Source organism: Pogona vitticeps, chromosome 5 (genome assembly GCF_051106095.1).
Source record: "Pogona vitticeps strain Pit_001003342236 chromosome 5, PviZW2.1, whole genome shotgun sequence".
Taxonomy (NCBI): Eukaryota; Metazoa; Chordata; class Lepidosauria; order Squamata; family Agamidae; genus Pogona; species Pogona vitticeps.
Window position 1 is genome coordinate 49,555,305 of NC_135787.1, and position 25,770 is coordinate 49,581,074.

The window sequence follows — 25,770 nt, forward strand, 5'->3', positions numbered from 1 at the left end:
CTTTCACAGCCCCTCTGCTAGGACTGGAAGTAAAAGCACCACCCAAGTATAAGGCTGCTAAGGAGGCCCTCTATAATTTGTTTGGAGAGGCTGAGCCTGTGTTTCTGAACTGAGCCCACCTGACATTAGCCCTATTCCGGAAACCCCAAAGGGGCTCTTTTCCTTGGTTTAGCAGCCAATGTGCTCCTGCCCCACCAATCTGGATCCATTACTATGTGCAAAGCCCCACTGTGACCAATGAAGTCATGATCATTTCAGAACAGATTTCAGTACATAACCCCCACCATAGCTTATCATGTCCTTTATTGTTTGTTTTCTGATAAAATGCATGCACAGTCACTAGAACGTCTGCAAATGCTCATGCATAGGCCAGAGCTGGAGCCCTGTAAACATCTATTGCTTGAACTCATGCATGTAACAAAAGCTTCTCTTTCAGATTGCAGTCAGGAAAATTAAGACAATTTTGTCCCTAACCATAATGGTCTCTACTACATCGAGCTCATAATCTTCAAGTTTGCATCTCAGCCGTATAATAAACCTATCGGATCTCTCTGCATCATTAAGTCTAACTTGCCAAAATTGATAATGTTCAAAAACAGAGTTTCTTCTAGGTTCATAGTTATCTTTAAAGAACCTGTCAGGGATTCTACCAAAGTTTTCTACTGGGTATGCATTTCACATTCCATATGTTTCCAAGGCCTTGAGAAGAACTGCAGCTTGATAATCGTCTGGTTTGTTATTTGCACAGTTACTGTGAAGTAAAGAAGTTCTCTCCTTCATGGACTGTTGCCTTCTCATGGCGAAGGGGCTTGAGTAATTGAGAGAAGCTATGGGTTGTGCTGTGCGGACACACCCAAGACGGACAGGTCATAGTGGAGAGTTCTGACTAAACGCGATTGACCTGGAGCAGGAACTGGCAAGCCACTCCAGTATCTTTGCCAAGAAAACTCCATGGACAGAAACAAAAGGCTAAAAGATATGATGCTGGAAGATGAGCCTCTCAGGTCGGAAGGCATCCAACATGCTACTGAGGAACAGCGGAGGACAAGGACAAGTAGCTCCAGAGCTATGAAGTGGTTGGCCCAAAGCCAAAAAGACGCTGAGCTGTCCTAGAAGTGAAAGGAAAGTCTGAGGCTGCAAAGAAAAATACTGCATAGGAACCTGGAATGTAAGATTTATGAGCTTTGGTAAGCTGGTTGTGGTCAAACAGGAGATGGCAAGAATAAATATTGACATCCTTGGCATCAGTGAACTAAAATGGATGGGAATGGATGAATTCAATTCTGACGGTTATCACATCTACAATTGTGGCATCCACCCTCGTGCTCCTTTGCTTGACCTTCAAGCCCCAGAGCACACGAAGGCAAACAATCTCTTCTTTTACACTTGCTGCCACCAGGTGATCTCTAAATCACCATTTACTTCAGAAGGATTCAGGTTCACACTTCAAGTTCTTTTAAATAAAACTTTGGTTTATTGATTACAGAGATTCATAAATATCTTCAGTAGCTAATCACATCTAAATTTCCCAAACTACACACTCTGTTACTCTGTCTGGCTTTTCTCTCCTGTCTGACCTACTGCCTACCCCTACTGCCTACGGTCTCTGTTGCTCTCCAGGTAATGAAGTCTTTGCCTTGTGGAACACCCTGTCTATAGGACTGGTGGAGTGTGAAAAGATACCTAGCCCATTCACCCAGGTTGACTACTGGGGGCAAATTTAGGGGAAAGATGGATGTAAGATATGTAGCTGCTGCTTCCTGCCACATAAGTAGCGAGGGGATAGGATCCCTTGTAAGAGTAAGTAGTGACAGGTCAATGACCACTGTTAGGAGAAGTACTGACTAGAATGGAGTCTCCCCACTCCTCATAACGTATCCTTGTCCAAGTAAGAGCCAGGTGGTTAAGGGCCTGCATCTGGATAAGCAAGGACTTGATACAAAACACTTCAATCGTAGGTGCTGGTAAGGCTGAGTCTTCATTAAAGCATGTGGTGAAAGGAAGAGAATCACCTTGCTGAGGTATAGCAGCTCTCTGTATGTTACTCCATTGAGGATGGCAGGGTGACCTGCACACATTCTGGGCAGGCATGTTTCACCACACCTGGCTGCCGCTAATGGGTTGTTGAATTTCCTTTTCCTAGAACACAAGCTCTACTTTCCCAGAGGCTTCCAGCTCCCAGTCTTCCTCTCATGTTCTACTCATTTAGACTAATAGTTCTGTGGTCTCCATGTTCTGCAGCGGGAAAGCCAGTTACTATTTACAGATGAGTCATTCCAGACCTCTCCCTGAACTATCCCATTTCCCTCTGTGGCATTCACCCTTAGTATGTTAAATAGTCATGCATTATTCATATTGTAGGCTAATTTTGTTGAGAGGCAGAGCCAAGAGAGAGGTAAAAAAGGTGGAGCCTGAGAGTGAAGAGTCAGTCGAAGTCAGAGTGTGGAGTCAGGAGAGTGGAGTTAGAGACAGGGTGATATTTGGGAAATCTGAGGTGGGATTAGTCAGAAGAGTGTATAGTAACTGTAAGATCAAATAGAAGCAGCTGTAGAGAAGGGAGATTTTGTGCTGGGCCTGAACTCTCCTTCACATCCCTTTTCCTCCAATTATCTTTCAAATTGCCACTCAAGACCAACTCAGAAGGACTCTTGAAAGATAGTATCTAGTTTCACGCTTAATGAAGGTGCAGGCCCTCTACGATACTACATAGTACTTGCCTACATGTAGTAGGGAGGAGGGTACTCACTGTGTGAGATGCGTACTAACTAGTCTGTGCTTAGCCTAGAGATGGGTCATAACAGAGAGATGTCTTCAAATCTGTTTTTTAAACTAAAATAAAATAGTTCTGGAAAGGATCATGATAGGTAGGGCATGTTACAGAAACTGATTTGCTACAATCAGTTCCAGCTAGACATACCAAGAGAACAACATTCACTTACTAAGATAAGAGAGCTATTATTGCAATCTAAGCTTGTTTGACAAAGAGAGAGGCCCATTATACTAGAGAAACACATGCTGCTATGCTGGAAGTCATAATGTTCTGTCAAAATATATGATGTTAGCCATTTGGTTGTAGTTTGTCCATATTTATTTATTTTATTCAAGGATTTCTAATCTATCCTATACCAACAATCAACAGGGTACAATCAGCAAAATCACCTTAAAATGGTTGGGTGAATTCAGGATGGCCAAAGGCCATTTTTTAGATTTGCTGGCACCCCTCAGATTTGCTACATTTCCTATGTTGTGCATCATCATCATCATCATCATCATCATCATCATCATCATTTTATTTTACTTAATTTTATTTTATTTTATTTTATTTTATTTTAAATTCAGTCTTTATTTTTTTTAAGAAAATGTGACTCTAATAGTGCTTTCAAAGTAAGTGAGATGTTTAAGGAGAGTTTTTACGAATTACATTCCCTCAGTGAGTTTCCATGGCTGAGTGGAGATTTGAACCCTGGTTCCAGTCTATCATTCTGTCCACTACACCTCACTGGTTATCCAATGCAGTGCTTATTAAATGTTTTTGCCCATAAAAGTTTCACAACTGGATTTTCTTAACTGAAAAAAAAGGGGAGGGGTTACTACATTTCTGAGAAACTGGAAGTGCTTCCATTTGCCCTCCAATGGCAAACATTTCAGCCACATTTTGCCAACTCTTACTTTAAAATAATAATAAAAAATTAAAATACTTTGAAACACGATAATACATTGTATAAGCAGCTTTAAAACAGCTTAGCAATTGAAGTAAAATCAAACTAGTAAACTGAAGGATTGGAAACCAAGCAATAATCTCCCAGGAACACAACAGAAGCTTCCATCTTTGGCTTTTTTGATCAAAGCACAAGGCGATACAAAGAAGGATTTACACTGCAGGAAAATCAATAGGTCATCTTTTGTGCAAAATAGTGGTGGGGTACACACAGGCTATACTTCTTGTGTGCCTCACCAGAAATGTTTACACCATGTCCCATGGTTTTTCCTCACATGTGCCACCACTCTTGCAGAAATCCATTGGGGCAGTTACAGAACAGTTCTCCTGGACATTGAGATATATACTCCTTATTGCATATCATACTTTGCAGTGACAGACCTGCCAATTGTGGAAACCATATCAGGAACATATTTTTAGCCAGCAGCCGCTGATGTCCCACCCTTATAAAGATGGTGAATCCTGAAGTGTATTTTCTATCATTTGGTATTCATGTGCAAATATAAATTATCCCAAGGCAGAAAATATTAAAAACAGGATTCAAAAAAATCAGAAAGTCTTGGCTGTTCTGCACAGATATTACCAGGGCATGAAAATATGAAGTCAGTGAACAGGAAGCTATTTGAATATACAGGGAGTGATATGATTCTGAAATCAAATTCTGCTTATGAATGGAAATCATTCTGAATGGAAATATGAAAAATGAGAGCCATGGTATTTAGATGGATTTTAACTCAGCACAAAAATGACAACTAAGAAGGAACTCATATGGAAGCTGATAAAATTTACATGTGCTGCAGAACTTGGAAGGAAGAGAAATCAGTTGTGCTAAAAGAGATCATCAATAAAGTTTAGAATAACTGGGATATATGGCATTCACAGCATGGGCAGATAGATCAGTGCACAGTTTAATTTAGAGAAATGTTAAGTGTCATTTCCTGAAAAGTGTTGCAGATACACCATCTTGAGCTGTAATCTTGCCAGAGCTCACAAATTAAGTACGGATTGATCTAGATAAGTAATTTGTTGCACGTCAGTCCACCAAAGGCTGGTGATGGTGATTTCATATGTGGCAATATTTTTTCTGACTCAGTGTTAAATTAACAGTAAGATCAAATGGAACAGTTTTTTGATTAACTTCTGCCACATGGTTTTGAGACATTTTGAAGGTGTTGATATTTCCCAGATTCTAAATGTTTCCTGCCCCTGTAAGTAAGGTCCATGGGCACTGCAGTCACAGATCTGATTCCAATTGGCTGCTTTGCTCTGCAGTGACTGTGTACAAGGGCAAGAACCAATAAAGCTGTCGCATAGCAATATTCATTTTAAAAATAATACACTTGGCTATATTCAGGATTAAGTATCAAAACAAGAGTGCTCCCAGCTGCCTCTTGATTCACAAAGCTTGAATGGCATTAATGGTAACTGTTCCGAGGTATTGCTCTTGAATACTATCCCAATGAATAAGAAACAACCACCATTACCTGGGACTTGATCCTAGATGAACAGATCAACCTGAGAGGAGATATAGTTAGAAAAACAAGGGTAAGAGCCCATAGTGGCTCTCCATGCATTTGCAGGCAAGCCTAGTTGTAGAGAGGCAGAGCTGCAGCAGTGCATAATGATCTTGTTCCATGGACTGGGTGTTCCATCCTTCATTTCAAACATGCATATTTGGATTGGATGTTCAGGATAGAACAGGGAGCCTGCTGACATGAACCCTTTTCTGCTGCCCTATCCTGCTGCTGTGGTCTTGACTGTTTTTTGACCTCCATTGGCCTGGTGTGCTGCAGGACTTCAACGTACATATTCAGAACATCATATAAGGAGTAGCTTAGGATATAACGGCCTCCACAGAAACCATAGGTCTAATTCAGTTTGTGTCTGGCTCCATTAATTCCAGTGATGCACACTGTGGTGTAGTGGACAGAATGATAGACTGGAACTCTGAAGACCAGGGATCGAATCTCCACTCAGCCATGGAAACTCACTGAGGGAATGGAATTGGTAAAAACTCTCCTTAAACATCTCACTTATTTTGAAAGCCCTTTTAGGAGTGCTATAAGTCAATTCTGACTTGACGGCACATAACACACACCCCACTAATTCTCCTAGGCAATTTCTTTGGCCTTCTCTGCTGGGTGGGATTATAGTGATCTATGATTGAATGAAGCTTTCTATATCTCCAGTTTCATAAACAGATCACATGCTGGAGGTATTTATGCTTCCTAGAACTAGGAATCTTTCTAGAGCAGCAAAATCAGTTAAGATGGTCTACCTCTGGAGTTTATGCAAATGAAGAGTTTCTTGACAACTCTTGAGAATTTCATTGTCACCATGGCAAATGATTATGTAGATGTCTTGACAGACTTTTAGAATGCAAAAAAATGGCTGATGTGCTTATGGTGGAGACAAACGCTCCCGAGCGCTCTTTCCAATGAGTAGAGCCAAATGGACTCTGGTTTTCAAGCAACCAGGGGACATTGAAACAAATGAGATGATAGATAGAGCAAAATCTCTATGCTGTTAAGCTTATACAAGAAACCACTGTGGGGGGGGGTCATCCAGAGTTTGGGGTTCAGAGTGTTAGGACATCCACCTCTCATTTTCAACAGGAGGTTTTTCAAATCCTAAGTCTGTATCATGAAAGAACTAGATGAGAGAAAACAAAATTAAATATAATCCAGACAAGGCAGTGGTGGTTAAACAATTACATGACAGATCAGTGAAAAGGGATCTGGTTATCCTTCAGTGGGGTTGCATTCCCTTTGAAGATTCATCTATTCCTGGAGTTCACTGAGCTGAAACATCATAGATGCCTTAGCCGCAGAAATCCTCTTGGACTCCTGCAATGTCCTCTATGTACCCCTTTGGAAATGTCTGGAAACTACTACAGCAAGAATGTTCAATTGGCTGGATATAAGAAACACATTATTTCTGTGCTACAACTGCCTCACTGGCTGCTGGTCCATTTTAAAAGACTGTTTCTAAAATATACAGCATGAAGAGAAACCAAAGATCCTTTTATATTTTCCTTCTTTTGGCAGACATCAGCATATCAACTCTGACAAGTGTTTGGATTTTAAACCAGTTTTTTTGCTTGAGTAGGTTTTCATTCGTTTATGTTGTTGGTTTCTTCATGCATGCATATTTAATTAAGTTGACTTTATGTTTTAATTATAATTTTATATTTTATTGATGTTAGCCACCTTTTGTGCTATTGACAACCAAAAGGCAGGATATGCATTTTATAATAAATATAAACAAAGTTCTTATTGTTACTGTTTTATTAAAAAAACACACGCACACACTCAGAAATGCAGATTATTCTTTTCTAAGTATAATTAAGTGGAGCGGTGAAGGACAGGCACATCACCATCTCCTCAGAGTTATCACATAACATATAGACTGCACTGAACTAGACAGACTAACTATGCCAATATGTACAATATATCTTATATACAAAGTGCAGCCTGCTATCTGAATGCAATCCACAAGGGGCCAAGCTACGGAGTGCCAGCATCCCCAAAGCAAGGGTTAAATCCACCTTCATTTCTTCTCTAAGTCTTTGCTCTCTTATGGGCTGTTTTAGATCCAACGTGTACTTTATCAAACTCAGTAGTAACTTCAATTCTTGACTGAAATAAAAGGGTATCTTATGAGACTAAAACAGGTCAAGGGGAGTGAAAAATACCAGGCACACTTGTGAATGATATAGGAGAGATGTTTTCTTTGTTCAATTTTGCTTTAACTGTTTTAACTGAGATAGATTATGGAGTGATAATGGGGCAGCCCTCGGATGAGCATATATTGCTCCTGGACCTCTGTAAGGTGCTAGTGCCCACCCCATGCTTTAAATGCAGTAGGAAGGGAATAGTACACCAGGAAATAATGTGTTCCACCTAAAAATAATACCTTTTGTCTATGTTCATGCCAGGGCTATAATTTTCTGAATCGTATTGAAGAAATAAAGCAACATAGGATGAAATCTACAAATAATTAACACTATTAAAAGTTACAACACCTTGAACACAGTGGAGTCAGTCTGCACACTCAGCCAGCTGGCAAGCACAATCAAATGTGAAGTGATGGATGCTCACATGACAAATCCTTGTGCTGTGAAAGCTATATATGAATTTCTTAAACACTATGAAAGGAGAGATGAGGGAGAAGAATAGGCACCTTTATGGGAATAGGGGACCTGTTTAAAAAGCTGCACATTCTGTTGAGCCACTAGCTTGTATAAGAATTACAGTCATGTACCCAAAGCAAGCTGGCCTGCACAAATGAAAGAGGTGTTGCAGAATCTCTGGGGAAAGATACACAAAGAGCTACTGTGGTAATAGAAATAAATAATGAACAGTTTTTCGAAAGAATAATTTGGAGAAAGTGTTGCATTGGGAATACAAACATTCTTCTAAAAAAGAAGAAACAACCCTTGATGGGCTCCCTAGCCTTCTTTTTCTTTAAATGCCACACATTTCTACAGAGGCAAGAACAGTCAATTGCTATTGACTTTACCAGACTTAAAAACAGAACAAAGGGAACCAGCACCAAAGTGAAGCATTATTGTGTAGAAGGCTATCAACAAGAATTGTAGAGAATGAGGGACAGCTTTTGCTTTATTTAAGAAAAGTACAAAATTACCTTTATAATTGCCTATATCTGAAACTATTTTAAACAATATAATGAGGGGAGAGGCAGACAGGCAGAAAAGTAGAAGAAAGGTCAGCATTTGGAAAGTATGAACTAGAAATGCATTGAGAAACTTTTAGGGAAAGATCTGTTAATCCATTAAATTAATCCCCAAATTTAAGCTCCACACTATCATTAGATGGCAACACCCAGAAGTGCTTGCATACTAGCCAGTGTGTCCAATGGTCAGGGCAGTTGGGGCCTGTAGTCTAACAAAACCTGGCAACTCACATTTGGAAACCAACAATCTAGAAGACTGATGTTAGTTCAAATAATTGTATGTTTGCGTCCAGAATTTTCTTTTTAGCTGCACATAACATGGGTGGGAATATGTGCTCATCCAGATGCTATTGGACTGCAACCTCCAAAATTCATTGCCATTGACTATGCTGGGTAAGGCTGATTGAACTGCAACATCTCTAGTGCCACACATTCCTCAGCCCTGAGATAAACAATACTAGTATGTCTGAGATGGCTAGGCCTTAGAGTGCTGGCGGTACTCTCAGGGAATTGGTATTTTTTCAGGGTTTTCGGGTGGGCAAAGAAAGTGCAAGTGGTGCTGGAAAGAGAGAAAAAAAGTGTGTGCATGCATGTGTGTATGTCTTGCCATCCGGATCCTCAAAGCCTTTGGTAGTCTCTATGCTCATTAGGATCTGTACACAATGGCTCTCCAAAAACTACCAATCTCACAATATCTTGTAGTTTTCATGGAGCTTAGCAACTCTCACCCATTTCCACCCTTTGCAATGGCTGGAAGGAAAAATATGCTGGGCCTCAGATATGTGTGTGCTGAAATGCCTCTGAAGACCTGGATTTTTCAGATGTCCAAATTCTAGCTGGGGGAATTCTTGGTGAATTGTGGAAGTTGTAGTGAATAAATATCCAAAAATCATATACGCCTAATGGGTCAGTTCAGGGGTTTGGAGGCAAATTTTGGCCCTTCAGCTCCCTCTACAGACTGCATGCAACCTAAAATGACCGTGTTTTATCTTACACTTAAATCCAGCACTTCTAGGTTGGTTGGCGATGTAGTTGGCACTCCCAAAGCCAACTACACCAGAGCACAGAGTGCTGTCCTCTCAAGATGCCGGCTACAGGATCATACACAGAAGGGTGATGATTAATGGGTCCTTCTTTAACTGGGAAGAGGTAACTAGTGGGGTACCCCAAGGCCCAGTCCTGGGCCTAGTTTTCTTCAATATTTTTATTAATGACTTGGATGAGGAAGTGCAGGGAATGCTTGTCAAATTTGCAGATGATACAAAATTGGATGGAATAGCTAATACCCTAGAAGACAGAAACAAAATTCAAAATGACCTTGATAGGATGGAACACCTGGCCAAAAGCACAAGAATGAAATTCAGCAGGGATAAGTGCAAAGTACTGCACCTCAGAATAAGAAACCAATTGCACAGTTAGAAGATGGGGGATACCTGACTCAGTAAAACTACAAGCGAGAAGGATCTTGGAATTGTTGTAGATCACAAGCTAAATATGAGCCAACAGTGTGACGTGGCTAAAAAAATGCAAATGCTATTTTATATTATATTAATAGAAGCATATAGTTTCCAAATCTCACAAGTTGCTAGTCCCCCTCGATTCAGCACTGGTTAGGCCTCACCTTGAGTGAGAACTGGACACAACACACTTCAAGAAGGATGCTAACAAATTGGAAAAAGTTCAGTGGAGGGCAACAAAGATGATCATGGGCCTGGAAACCAAACCTTATGAGGAAAGGTGTAAGAATTGGGTGTGTTTAGCCTTGAGAAAAGATGACAGAGGCTTCAAATATTTGAAAGGCTGTCATACAGAGGAGGGGTAAGATCTGCTCTCAATCATCCCAGAGTGTGGGACACGCAACAATGGGCTCAAGTTAAAGGAAGCCAGATATCAATTGAATATCAGGAAAAACCTCCTAACCATTAGAGTAATACAACAGTGGAATCAGTTACCTCGGGAGTTGGTGAGTGCTCCAACACTGGAGGCATTCAAGAAAATGTTAGATAATCACCTGGCAGATATGCTTTGATTGTATTCCTGCATTGAGCAGGGGGGTTGGGCTTCATGGCTTTGTAGGTCCCTTCCAACTTCACTTTTATGTGATTCTATGATTCTATGAAGTATTGAGAAGGAGGTGGAAGAACAGAAGTGTGTTTCATGAAGAAATTTTGGAAAATCAAATGTCAAGCTGTATCACAGAATTACCTCCACTTTTTCCTCTGAACAGGGCACAACACTGCACTCCTTCAAAAAATTACAAAACTTACAAGGAAGAAGCTCCAGAGTAAACATCTGCCGCAGAGATAAAGTATATCGCTTTAAAGACCTGTAACAAAAATTGACACACTCTAAACAATTTTTTTAAATACTTATTTCCATCTGAGAAACATGACATTTTCTTTTTTATCCTCACCTACAAAATGGAAAACCTCTACAAAATTGATTCCAAAGTGTCTCCACCATTTTTGGTGATTGGCTCCCCACCACCACAACTACTGTGCCCTAGAATGGAAGAAATTGAAACAGTGGGGGGGGGGGTAGGGAAAGCTGTCAGTGATCAAAAACAACATCAACAACAAAAACCACTTGGGGAGAACAGAATTGTTCAATGGCAATTCATGACTGGAGCAGGGCAAATGGTCCCCTGCAATATTGGGGTGAAGCATCTAATCCCAATTTGTGAGCCACTCCTGATTACAACCACTGCCAATGGTGATCCAGCCTCTGATAAACTGTTAGATTATTTTTCTTTCCACTGGAGAAATTTGGTGAAACTCTCCCCCATTTTTCCCCACAAAGAGGACAGAGAATTTCAAAAGTCTTTATGTACAGAACAGTGCCTTTAATGGATCCAAGATGCTGCCCACTAGTGCTGTTTCCTTGTTTGAAAAAATAAGAAGGCATTCATCCTTCTCTAGTATGCGTGGAGTCCAAAGATGCAAAATCATTCACATTCACACACAGTGTCTCCAGCAGCAGGCCACATTCATCTTCCTTCTTGACCATTTGTCACGACATGATTAGCATGTGTATTTCATTCTATGCTTGAAAATACAGAAAAATACATTGATTTTTTTCCCGTATACTGTGGTTGAAAGCCAATTCTTGCCACTAAACAAATGCACCAATTGCTCATAATATAGGTAGAGGTGAGAACAAAGAATACTACCTCTGGAGACAGAAGAAATTGTACCAATGCTGAGCTTTTTGAGTGCTGAAATTGCCTTAGTTAAGTACAACAAATAAATTGGTATTTAAAGTGCTGCATAAACCACAGTACACCACATTCTCTCTGAATGCATTCGTTTGAAGTTCTGTCTCTTTAAGTGTTCTATTCACTTTCCACAACACAATTTAGGAGCATGATTCTTCTCAGTGGACCCATCCAAGCTCTCTGCCTTCTCTTGGGCCTCAGTTTCTATTTAGGTTAAAATTGGAAAGAAAAAAGTAATGACTTTACCAGTGATATGTGCCAATGTCTGAAATTCAAAATATTTACTAGGAGTCAAATACTGAAGAGAATACATAATTTACCACAAAACAACAGCACTAGCTACTAATACATGCAAAAAAGAGAGATTGCTGCATCACTTTGATAAGATCACACAACTAGAGTTTACACAAAATACCATGCCCAAAAGCCATTAACCAAGATCAGTTTAGCCTCCTTTTCACAAACACTACAGCAGACTGTAAACTTATCCACATTTATTCAAAATATTGTGATAGGGGAAAAATCTTTAAATTGTTCTACTTAGAACTGTGACTGGATGATTAAATTGTCTTAAAGTCTAACTAAACTACATTAAGGCCACAGTCCTATGCATACTTATGAAAAAAAGATCCACTAAAATTAAACTGATTTCTGAGTAAACATGCATAGGCTTGTGTTGGAAGCTTGCTTATGTTCCTCTATACTGATCATGCTATTAGAACTCAATTCCATTAAAGTCACTAAAAGTTTTGCTACTGCTCTAAGTAAGAAATAAAAGAATATTTGAGTACAAGGTGTCTTTTAAGACACAGCTGCCTTTATATCTATTAATAATTATCTCTGATTATGAAAAATTAATTATTTTTCAGTTTGAATGGCATTGCCTTTACTCAGGGTTTAGAATCTGTATCAGACTTCATCGGTGGTAAATTTCTTGGCGGCAGAAAAACACCTTGATTAAACATTTATAGCAGCCATTCTCCATCTTTTTTGGCCATGGCCATAAACACAACATGAAAGAAATATATGCTGAATCAGGTGGTGTGTGAAGAATTGCTTCCAGACTATGGCCCTCTTCAAATGTTCCAGGGGTCCCCAGGGGGCCTTATGGCCTCCATTGAGAATGGCTGATTTAGAGCATTCAGGTGAAATCATATTTCTAATAGTAGGCGTCCTTCAGTCTTGAGAGACTATGGTAACATGCTCTAAATAGAGGTCTTCGAACAGCATCTAGTGTAGCTGAGAAGGCCAGTTCAAGAGTGACAATCCCTTCCACACTGAAGACAAAAACAATCTGTCTCCTGTCCAGCTCCCTGATTTTACTGGTTTCGGGACTGCCTCTTTACCTGGGCCTGCTGAACAAGGGTCTCTTCAGATTGGGAAAGGCCATGCTGCATCGCCTGCCTCCAGGCTGAACGCTCAGATGTCGAAGTTTCCCATCTGTTGAGGTCCATATTTCTAATGGCAGTTGAAGAAACTGCAGAAACCTCATAAGTCTACTTCAAGTTATTTTGTAGTGGAAGGACAAGAAGACATGTTTCTTTTTCCACAAATAGAAGCCAAACAAGGATGAAAAAAAATCTAACTTGATTCAACAGCCTCAACAAAAGTCCACAGGAATTTTAATGGGGGATGAAAAAACAGAATCTCGGGTAACACTATTTAGCAAAGATGGAAAGAAAATGCAGATGGAATTTGGAGAAATGCAACAAAAAACAAGACTGCCAAATATCCACATCCCTATTTATTTAAAATATTTTCACCCCACCTTTCCCCCCAAAAGGACCCAAGGCAGATAGAGCCACCCTAGAACTGTCAAGACTGGCAGCTTAATTTTGCCTCAGAGTTAATGACATGCCCAGCATCGTCCATTAAAGCTATGGAAACCAGATAATCATAAGAGGTGGAAGTAGCAGCATGTATAGCTATGCCATAGAATCATGAATTAGAGATCCTAGAATTGTACAACTGGAAGCTGCTCCAAGTGTTACCGAGTTCAATCCTTGCTAATGCAAGAGAGCTGCTGTTGTCTTTCAACATCTCTCCCCCCCCCCGGCCAGGACATAGTATTGCAGTTGTCCACCTAATGGTAGGGTCAGCTTTTCCCTTTTCATGATCCCGAGATTGTGTAACAATCCTAAGTGAAAAACAAAATCAAGTGACACAGAGGGATACATGAGTGTTAGTATAAAAAATTCAAGTGAGTCTGATGACTATATAAGCCCCACATTGCAGTTTCCATATATTTGGGGGGGGGGGGATCTGTCTCACGAAAAAAAAAGGGTTATTACAATGAAACAATTTCATCAGTTTTGTTTCTTGTTGCAACCCTTTTCTGACTTGGCTGTGATTTCTAAATTGTTTGGTTATAAGTTATTACAAACAGTAATTCTTTTTTTTAACTTTATGGCTGAGTTGAATTGAGCACTTACTTTCTTGACAGAAATCAATGATTCAATTAATGCTGCACACCATGTCAAAAGAAAAAAAAAAAGATGCTTAACCCAAAATGTTACAAGTAATTTGCTGAATGGAAGGTTTTGGAATATGACAGTTAAACCAATAGCACTGTTAGACCATAAAGAAAGCTGACCACCGAAGAATTGATGCTTTTGAACTGTGGTGCTGGAGGAAGGGGTCTTGAGAGTCCCCTGGACTGCAAGGAGAACAAACCTATCCATTCTGAAGGAAATCAACCCTGAGTGCTCACTGGAAGGACAGATCCTGAAGCTGAGGCTCCAATACTTTGGCCATCTCATGAGAAGAGAAGAATCCTTGGAAAAGACCTTTATGTTAGGAAAGTGTGAAGGCAAGAGGAGAAGGGGACGACAGAGGATGAGATGGTTGGACAGTGTCATCGAAGCGACCAATATGAATTTGACACAACTCCGGGAGGCAGTGGAAGACAGGAGGGCCTGGCGTGCTCTGGTCCATGGGGTCACAAAGAGTCAGACATGACTGAACGACTAAAGAACGACGACTTGTACCTCAGAAACTGTGGCCCAACAGTTGGGAAAAAAAGTTTTGCTTTATGTCAGAGAGACATTTACTGAAAGTACAGCTGCATCCTCTGGCATATTTCCATTCATATAGGAATTCTAAATTTATAGACACCTGTAAACTTCACTTCACATATGAATTTTAATGCAGTACTGTATATGGGTTTGCACTCTGATAACATACGAGCATCATTTTCAGTCTTTTGCAAAAATTGTATTATTGCAAGGTATACATAGTCTGTCTGCTTTCTATGGTGTAAATGGAACCAGAGCCCATTTATAATCTTTCTCTAAGCTCTGATAAGAATTCATGAGACCTCTGGAGTGATATTTAGGGACAGTCAAATAGACTGCAGTATGAGATATAAATCCTGCATTGTTTACTTCCACTTCTTTGATATCTTAGTCCAGGACTAAAAGGTCATAGATAAAGTTTTGTGCAGCCCAAGGGATTCTATGTTTGTATACAAATATTTATAATTTTAGTATTGCACAGATAAGCAAACATAAGAACAGTTGGTGGTATTTAAAATATATATATATAAAGTTAGGAATAATAACAAGGTAGCAGGAATACATTCTGATCTTATATAGAGACTGACAGGAAAACTAACTGCCTTGTCTCTCTAGATTGGAGTCCACAATTGTCTGTGAATGGCCAGTGCCATGATTGGACTCTGGATAGCTTCAGCTCCCACTTTTCAGATACCTTTGTATCAAGTGATGACATTGGTAATTGTGAATTAAGGATGAAATTACACTAGTCAACCATATGAAGTAAAATATCATCAGTAAGAGCAAAATAAAAACTTTAAAAAGACAAAGACACGGTGATATCTCAAATACTAACTTTCCCATGAAAGCTCACATTATATATATTAATGTGAGCTTTCATAGGAAAGTCTGCTGCAGTGGAATTGTCCATGAAAGCTCACATTAAAAAATATATAAGTTTGTCTTTAAGGTTGCCAACACATCTCTGTCTCTTTTTTTTAACTTTTTAATTTCTATTTTGCTCTTATGTATAATACTTGCACAGACCAACACGGCTACCCTTTCTACAACTATGAAGTGAAATGACATGAAAAACAGCCCCAAATGCTACTCAGCTGGGCAAGCTGTGATGGTATCAGATAAAAACCCAGCTGACTTGATGCAAACTAATGAGTCTGGAAAGCCTTCATACAGAACAATACTGACAGTAACTGGGAAAATGACCCTCCTTCCACTGTAGGAGAAAGTACAGAACCAAGGAAAAAATAGGAGGGGACAGGCTACTGTTACAAATCCAAACCCTCCCCCTGGTGAAATAAAGGAATCCCTCCTGGAGGATTGGAGTATGGAAGTGGGGCGAAGCACCTTTCACATCCTCCCACCATCTGGGTGTAATAGCTGTGGCATGCTTGGGCTTCTGTGACCCAGTGTAGCCCATACCTCCCTTAAATCATCTCCCCTTTTTAATATGTTGAAGAATGGCCTACTGCTGGCAACACTGAAGCTCTGGCAAACCAGAACACCCTCCTGATGGAATGAAAGCATCGGTCCTCACAACAGGAATTTCCTTTCCTTGAGATGAAAAATGTAAGCCCAGACAAAGCAGAAAGCCAGAGGAATATGGAGAATGTTGATAAAATGCAGTCGGGCCAGTCCTCAGACTACATAGGCTGAAAAGTAAAATCTAGGAAGTGAATCTGCTTATTTCCTTCATCCTTCACAATTTATCTTCAGAGCATCAAGCCATACGCAGAGTAACCTGAGAATTGGTTCAACTGCAATTTAATCAATATTCTCCTTGTTGCTCTGACTTTTGTTTACCGCAAAAATACATCTCTAGTATTGCCAATGAACTTCAGGGTGAATTTGGCATTTTTCACACCCACCAGAGGATAATTGAAAATGGGCATTTATATGACCAGCAAGAGATACAGCCCTTTTACCTAGACAAGAGGCTGAGTTCTAGATCAGACAGGGAACAAAAATGAGGGCTGCTTCTTAGTCTAACAAATGCCGCTGCTGTAGCTTATAAGGCAAAGCGTTTATAATGACTCTATTAAGTAGCTTGAGAGCCCTTCATCACTCACATTGATGTCTTCCAAATCTAAGTTGTTCAGAGCAACATTGTTCCGCTTCCAGATGATGGGAGGCCTCAAGGTCCCCTGAATGGCACAACTTAGCACTGCACTTTGTCCTACTGTTGCTGCCGTGGTGCTTATTCTCTGATCTTCTGGCAGATTCAGTTGAATTACTTCTGTAAAAGATATGTTGTATTTCATGTTAATTAGCATATACAGTATCTGCACCCTGATCGCTTTAAGGTTTTAATTTGAATCAAAAGGAAAATAATTTCCAAATGAAGGCAGGAAATAGAATGGTTTCAAATAAAAGGTCAGCCTGACATTTAAATTAGCTTGACTGACAAGCCCTTGCCTAATGAAAAAAGTGAGGCTTTTAACATGAAATGATTTCAAAAGAAAAGAGCAAGGCACAATGGCTTCAAAAATACATCAAATATATTATAAAATATTTATTCAGCCTAGCCATATTAGGGCTGCACTCATCTGTATCAATATACACATAATGTGGTTGCTTCGTGGTTTTGACGTATCCTTACAGAAAGCAGGATAGGTGAGCCAATTATGAAATCAAATGGAGCACAAAGCTGGGAATTCTTGGCTTTTCTCCATTTTGCATTTTGGTGGCCAATCCTTTCTAGACACTTTCAGGGCTGCTTGTATCCATTTATCAGAGCAGAGCTTCTTAAGCATGAATGGAAGAATTTTGAGAAAGCAGAAGACTGTAGGTAAGAAAAGGCTTAGCTGCTCTAATTGGTATGTATCTTCTGAGAAAGGGTAGGTGAGCAATATGCTGGGTTTGCATTTAAGTGTTAACTTGGCCAGTTCATTCCACCCAGTACCAGATCCAGAGATGAACTATTTTTGTGACTCAAAATCAGTACAAGGAGATTGTGAAATTATCTGCAAATGAAAAATCATGGAGTGGGAAGAAATGTTTCCATGTGAAAATATGGAAAATATGTCCATTTGAAAATGGACATATGGAAAATATGTCCATTTGAAATACACATTTGTTTGTTTGTTTCCTGCCTTGCTCATTTGCAGGACCAAAGGTGGCTTGCAGCATAATTTTTTTTAAAGGTTCCGCTAAAAAAGACAGTATATTGCAATGTTAAAACATTCTTAAATAGATTATCAGAATGAAACAAATACACAATACAGTTTAAAACCATTTCAAACCAGCTTCAACCATGTGAAGTATCAACAGTTAAGAACACCTGTCATTAAAAGATCTTGATCTGTGGCCAAAGTCCAGTTCAAATCAAAATGTCTTTGCCTGCCCTTGAAGTGAATGCTTTGGGCTGGAAGCAGTTTTAATGTGTGAGTGCATTCCTTGCCACTGCTGAGACCTGGACTCCTGGTGGTCAGGGCCAAATCCAGGAGCATGCACAAGTTGCAAACCCATCCAGCAAAGGTTGAATCCCTATTCCCTGGTCTTTCAGGTGAGCACTTCTGTCTTGTCTGTAGTAGGTGTCCATGTGATCACCCTTGTCTAGACCTTTACTGACCCCGGACATAGATTTAGAACCAAGACAGCTTCCTTGGATTTGGATGGAAAGTAGAGATCTAACTGGGTATTAACCACATACTGGTGGGACTGAATCCCAAAAATAACGTCAGAAGGTTCATGTAGACCAGGCATGGGCAATCCTGTTCAAGCCAAGGAACCAATTTCTAGTTTGGCTGACAAGCCGCCCTCCTGAAAAGAAAAATGAAAGATGAAAAACAAACCAGTCCCAACACTTAACCAACATGGTGTGTGTGTGTGTGTGTGTGTGTGTGTGTGTGTGCGTGCGTGCGTGCGTGCGTGCACACCCACACACACCCACACCCACCCACACCCACACACACACCATGTTGGTTAAGTGTTTTTAAAAAAGCTAAAGATGAGCCAGAAAAGCAGTTAGGAGGCACACACACATATATAAAGCAGTTAGGAGGCACATAAACACTGCTCTGCTCCAAAATATTTGGGCGTTCCTTTGGACTGAACTGTGTTCTGCAAAAAAAAAAAAAAAAAAAAAAAAAATTCTAAATACCAAACATAACGTTGCTGCCAGAAAAAAAAATACTTAGGAAAATGGTTGGGTCAAACTGGGGTAACACCAAACAGAATGTTGCTGCCAGAAAAAGAAAATAGTAAGAAAATCACTGAGGTGCATGCCTACAAACAATAAGAACAACAGCTTTGTCCCTGTGCTACTCCACAGCAGAATATGCTAGTGCTACGTGGTATAAATCAGCACATGCCAAACAAGTCAATGTATGTCTTAATGAATCATGCAGGATTATTACTGGCTACCAGAAACCTAACCCCAAAAGTCTATCATTTGACTCACATTTCTCCTCTAGAAGAATGTCAAGAGGTGTTAGAAAATACTGAACAGTAATAGGCAATCAGCATCAAACCCCTTTCACTTCATGGACAGTCTATGGGAACCACTCTGTAGACCAATCTGCTGTTCTTGGACTGCAACTGAAAGAAGCCTTCACCACTAACAGTTCTGGCTGTTGTTGCGGTCCAAGAACACCTGGGTTACTCAAGGTTGGGAATGCTCTGGATGATGGCTCTAGATGATGGCTAAAATTGAGGAAATACTTCCTGCACACATCTCAAGCTCTAAATACTAAACTAGGAGACACAAGGCTGAACCTATGGAGAACAAAAACACACCTTGCCAAATTGTTTCCCACAAGAATTACAGATGGAACATCTGGAAGTTTACTTAATAGACTTTAAAACATAGTAGAAAGATAAAATAATAATCTTGGATACAGGACAAATTTTCTGTGACTGTGGAGAAATTTAATCAATGCAGCACTTACATTCATGCAATCTATACCCTATCATGAGTACAAAAGAACATTTTAGCAAATGACCAAGATAATGCTATGTAAGTAATCCACTGTTTGTTGTAGGTTTTTTAGGCTGTTTGGCGGTGTTCTGAAGGTTGTTCTTCCTGATGTTTCGCCAGTCCCTGTGGCTGGCATCTACAGAGACTGGCAAAATGTTAGGAATAACAACCCTCAGAACACGGCCAAACAGCCTGAAAAATCTACAACCATCGGATCCCAGCCGTGAAAGCCTTTGAGAATACAAAGTTATCCACTACTTAATTATCAAATGGTATAATTATCGTAACATTTTAACTTGATTTTAATTTTACCAATATCTCATATAAATCTATAATTTTAAATTGTGCAATGCTCTGATACAAATAAATAAAATGGTTTAATATTGTTTATATTTTTGTGTAAAACAAAAGGTTTTCACTTTAATTGTTGTGACTGAGTTGGGAAGTCCTCACCTGGACTGAATCCTTCTGGGTTAACATAGTTGGCAACATTAAAATAGTCTAATTGAAGACTTCCTGGATCAATTAGCCCAATTAATATAAAAAGTAAATATGAATTTTTAATAAAATTCAGTGCTCAATCAATGGTTAAGTGCCAAATAAGTGTAAACATGGTGAGCTATGTAAAAAATAGTTGCAGATAAATTGGAAAATTGACATGGAATCAAGCTGATGTTTTTTCATCAGGAATTCACAACAGGCATTTCTTTTACTGGGATTTTTGAAAAGTAAGGTGTGGGGGGAAGGACCACATAAATTGCCTTGAAGCTGCACGATGCTCATTTTTATGTCTATATTAAATAGCATATGGGTACAACAGAATCCTGATGGAGCCCAGAGATGAATAGCCAAAACATGAAAAAGGAGTTTCTCAACACTGCCTTCCGAGCTTGGCCTCCAGGAAGAACCACATTCAGTATAAAACGACACCTCCAAGACCATTTTGAGAGAGAAGGTCCAGAAGGATACAATGGCTGGTAGTACTGAAAGCCACCAAGCAGTCCAATGAGACCAAACAGGGACATGATTCCTCTTTCTGATTCCTGACGTACGTTCTTCACCAAAGTGACCATAACTAGATCTGCCGTCAAACTGAAATGGGTCTAGATAATCTGTGGAAGGACTTTTGGAGCTAGGAAGCCATCACATGGACACAAACACACTTTAGTCATTAGGCAGGCCCTTCTGTTGATTTGAAGAATCAGTTGTTCCATATCCAGTTCTAATTGTTGCTTCCTGTCCCACATACAGATTTCTCAGGAGGTAGAAAAGGTGGTCAGGCATTCCCATTTCTTTAAGAACTTGCCATAGTTTGCTGTGGTCCACACAGTCAAAGGCTTTTGCATAGTCAATGAAGCAGAAGTAAATGTTTTCCCGGAACTCTCTGGCTTTCTCCATAATCCAGCCCATATTAGCAATTTGGTCTCTAGTTCCTCTGCCCGTTCGAAATCCAGCTTGTACTTCTGGAAGTTCTCGGTCCACATACTGCTGAAGCCTACCTTGTAGGATTTTGAGCATAACCTTGCTAGCGTTTGAAATGTGCAATTGTACGGTAGTTGGATCATTCTTTGGCACTGCCCTTCTTTGGGATTGGGGTGAAGACTGATCTTTTCCAATCCTCTGGCCACTCCTGAGTTTTCCAAACTTGCTGGCATATTGAGTGTAGCACGTTAACAGCATCATCTTTTAAGATTTTAAAGAGTTCAACTGGAATGCCATCACTTCCGCTGGCTTTGTTGTTAGCCACGCTTTCTAAGGCCCACTTGACTCCAGGATGTCTGGTTCAAGGTCAGCAACCAGACTATCTCAGTTGTCAGGGACATCCAGATCTTTCTGGGATAATTGCTCTGGGTATTCTTGCCACCTCTTCTTGATGTCTTCTGCTTCTGTAAGGTCCCTACCATTTTTGTCCTTTACCATGTCCATCTTTGCAAAAAGAGAGGTTCCCTTAATATCTCCATTTTTCTTGAACAGATCTCTGGTTTTTCCCTTTCTATTATTTAACTCTATTTCTTTGCACTGTTCTTGTCTCTCCTTGTTATTCTTTTGAAGTCAGCATTCAATTCTCTGTAGCTTTCCCTATCTCCCTTGCATTTTGTTTCCCTTCTCTTCTATTTGTAAGGCCTCGTTGGACAGCCACTTTGCTTTCTTGCATTTCTTTTTCTTTGGGATGGTTTTTGTTGCTGCCTCCTGTACAATGTTGCGAGCCTCCATCAATAGTTCTTCAGGCACTCTGTCCATCAAGTCTAGTGGATAAATAAATAAATAAATAAATAAATAAATAAATAAATAAATAAATAAATAAATAAATAAATAAATAAATAAATAAATAAAAAAATAGTTCCTTAAAACTGTTCTTCACTTTCACTCTGTATTCATAAGGGATTTGGTTTTAAATTGTAGACTATACCTGACTATCCCAGTGGTTTTTTCCTAATTTCTTCAGTTTAAGCTTGGCTGCTGCTACAAGAAGCTGATGAGCCACAATCAGCTCCAGGTCTTATTTTTGCAGCCTGTATAGAGCTTCTCCATCTTTGACTGCAGAGAACATAATCAATCTGATTTCAATACTACCTATCTGGTGATGTCCATGTGTAGAGTCAACTCTTGTGTTGTTGGAAAAGAGTGTTTGTGATAACCAGCTTGTTCTCTCGACAAAAGTCTATTAGCCTTTGCCCTGCTTCATTTTGGGCTCCAAGGCCAAACTTTCCTGTTGTTTCTTTTATCTCTTGACTCCCTACTTCAGCATTCCAATCCCCGATAATGAGAAGAACATCTTTCTTTGGTGTCAGTTCTAGAAGGTGTTGTAAGTCTTAATAGAATTGGTCAATTTCAGCCTCTTCAGCATGGGTGGTTGGTGCATAAACTTGGATGACTGTGATGTTGAAAGGTCTGCCTTGGATTCATATTGAAATCATTCTATCATTTTTGAGATTGTATCCCAGTACAGCTTTTCCCACTCTTTTGTCGACTATCAGAGCTTCTCCATTTCTTCTATGGGATTCTTGCCCATAATAATATATATGGTAATAATCTGAATTGAATTTGCCTATTCCCGTCCATTTTAGTTCACTGATGCCCAGGATGTCAATGTTTATTCTTGCCATCTCCTGTTTGACCACATCAACCTTACCAAGGTTCATAGATCTTACATTCCAGGTTCCTATGCAGTATTTTTCTTTGCAGCATCAGACTTTCCTTTCACTTCCAGGCGCGTCCGCAGCCGAGCATCCTTTCGGCTTTGGCCCAACCACTTCATTAGCTCTGGAGCTACTTGAACTTGTCCTCTGCTCTTCCTCAGGAGGATGTTGGATGCCTTTCAACCTGCGGGGCTCATCTTCCAGCGTCATATCTTTTAGCCTTTTGTTTCTGTCCATGGAGTTTTCTTGGCAAAGATACTGGAGTGGCTTATCAGTTCTTGCTCTAGGTGAATTGTGTTTAGTCAGAACTCTCCACTATGACCTGTCCATCTTGGGTGTCCCTGCATGTCATAGCCCATAGCTTCTCTGAATTACTAAAGCCCCTTTGCCAAGATAAGGCAGCAATCCGTGAAGGGGCTACAGTGGAATGCTCTCCAGTAAATGTTTTCTGACAAGTGGCCTCAAGGAAACACAAAGAGCTCTGAGCCACTTCATGAGTGCTTGAACAACAAATTAGTTTGAACTAAGACAGACATTAATCTTTCAATTGGGTATGCAGCATCTATGTGATGATACAAAGATCCTTAACTGGATCTCCTTAGCCAAATTAAGAGCCTGCTTTGTAATTAGTACAATTAAAGAGATAGCACATTTGTCTAATGTGTTTCCAGAAGAAAGCTTCAGAGAAACATTTCACTAGCTCTTGCAAGAAAAGTGTTGTTTTGGCACTCAAAGATAATAATTGTACGTACATATGCATGACCAGGGAAAAGTGACAAACACATCACTCAGCATCAGGACAACACTCATTTTTCCTTTTCTGTGTTATATTTTTGGACAACAACACATACACTTGAAAGTGAAAAATATATAACACAAACCTGCAATTACCTCTAGTCCTTATGTTATAGAAGAAAAGATGAGAATCTAATGTAATCTAGAAGTTCAATGATGGTTTTAGTCCCACCGTGACCATCAGAATCCATAACTTAAAGCATGAGGCTGGAAAGTTTGTTAGAAGTGACCACTGGTGGATTAAATTGTTTGACTTGTTAATGTTCACTCATTAATTTGATAATTAAATCATTAGTTCTGAAATAAATAGTGAACTTTACAGGGAATGGTATGTTGGTTGTTACCATTGTCCTCAATTAGCACATTTGTTACCAGCTCTTTCAAAAATGACCTCTTTAAAAGGTGCCTTCCTCATTGTGGCACTCTTCCCAGATGGACTGCAAGTCCAATAATGCAATTGTTGGCAGTGGATAGTGGGATCCAACACTTCTCTAAAATGTTAGATGAGGGAAGACTTTGAGCTCCAAAAGAGGATCTTCTTATCTTACAGCTTGTTTAATTATATTTTGTCATTTATCTCCATTAAACTTCTTTATTTGCTTTCCACTGTCCTCCACCACCCATAAACTCATTGTGTCTTTTTGCTCTATAATCTTTCACTGTAAATATATCTGAGCTCAACTTGTTAATTAATGGCAATTCTTCTGCTGTGATTTACACAATTACACTTTCAGCATCATAAATCTCCAGCAGGATTCTGGACATAAAAAAGGTAATGTATTGCCTGTCTGTCTGAAGTCTCTTAACCTTGTACTATAAGACTAATGAAGTTGAGTGGTCACATTTGCATTTCAACTTTGCACCATGCACATGTGCTTAGTTAACCTCTTCCGTATTACTGTAAACTTTGGCTCTTGGTTGTAGTAATTGGGCTGGTTGGGTGCGCAAAGGAAAGGAAACAACAGCTTCTTTTAACATTTGCTTTAAAGTAACACTTTAAAGTCATAAACTTTCATCAACTAATCAAGAACTAAATTGAACAAAGACTCCAACAGCTATGTATATTAAAAAAACCCTAATGTCAAAATTAATAGATAATCATGTTCTGCTATCTGCACTTTGTACATGCACTGAGACAGTGTCTTCCTTATTATCACATAACTTGATGATCAAATCCTGCTGTGCAGTTACCCTAGCAGAAGGGAAATGGGCTCCCTACTTGGATTCCTCACTGTCTGCCAGTTGGGTGGCTTGCCATGCAACCAAGAATCCAAGCAGGAACTTGTTAATTAGTGGCATTTTGCTGAATCATGCCTACACATATGAACTGTATTACTATGCTGCATGTTCACAGAAGTTTTCTGAGACTCTTTATTTGTATCAGAATCTTGCACAATTTAAACTTATGGACATATATGAAATATTAGTAAAATTAAAAACAAATTAATGTGCTAAGATAATTAGACTACTTTTTACTAGAAGCAAGCTACTTCAATAGTGCTATCTTGGCCATTTTCTAAAAATGAAAGAAACATGCATGAAAACATAGACTCTTTCCCTCCAAAATCACAAGATAGGTTGTGTATTTAAAGTAATTAATGAGGGGCCAACAATTTTTCCCTATAGTGAACTGTGTTGCTATAATGACAGTTTTGCATACACTAATGCTGGATTTCAGTGAGAGAGGGGTGTTTTACAATGTAAGGTGATAGTCCCATGCCACTAACCTATTAGTAAAGATTTTTCCCCATCTCTGACATTTCAGGCAGCTTTCAATTAGATTAGATTAGGCATCCTTCAGTCTCAAGAGACTATGGTAATATGCTCTGAATAGAGGACTTGGAACAGTGTCTAGTGTGGTTGAGAAGGTCAATTCAACAGTGGCAATTCCTTCCACACTGAAGACAAATACAATCTGTCCCCTGTCCAGCTCCCTGATTTTGCTGCTTTCAGGACTGCCTCTTTGCCTTGGCCTGCTGGACCTTCAAATTAGGAGAGGCCATGATGCACTGCCTGCCTCCAGGTTGGATGCTCAGATGTCAAGTTTTTCCATCTGTTGAGGTACATTCCTAAGGCCTTCAGATCCCGCTTGCAGATATCCTTGGATCGCAGCTGTGGTCACCCTCTGGGGCAATTTCCCTGCATTAATTCTCCATACAGGTGATATTTTGGAATCCAACCATTAGCCATTCTCATGACATGTCCAAGCCAATGTAGACGTCGCTGTTTCAGTAATGTGTATACGTTAAAAATTCTAGCTCATTCTAGGACTACTCTAT

General features: G+C 39.7%; 1 protein-coding gene across 4 annotated transcripts in view; it reads right to left on the reverse strand.

The window, feature by feature from the left end:
- The window catches only part of FSTL5 (follistatin like 5), a 478,043-nt gene that overhangs the window by 110,552 nt on the left and 341,721 nt on the right, over positions 1 to 25,770 (reverse strand). For all 4 annotated transcript variants that reach the window (XM_073001505.2, XM_073001502.2, XM_073001506.2 and 1 more), the window contains exon 7: positions 16,708 to 16,874. In XM_073001505.2, the coding sequence (XP_072857606.1) occupies positions 16,708 to 16,874 (167 nt within the window). The remainder of the gene's footprint in view (positions 1 to 16,707; positions 16,875 to 25,770) is intronic.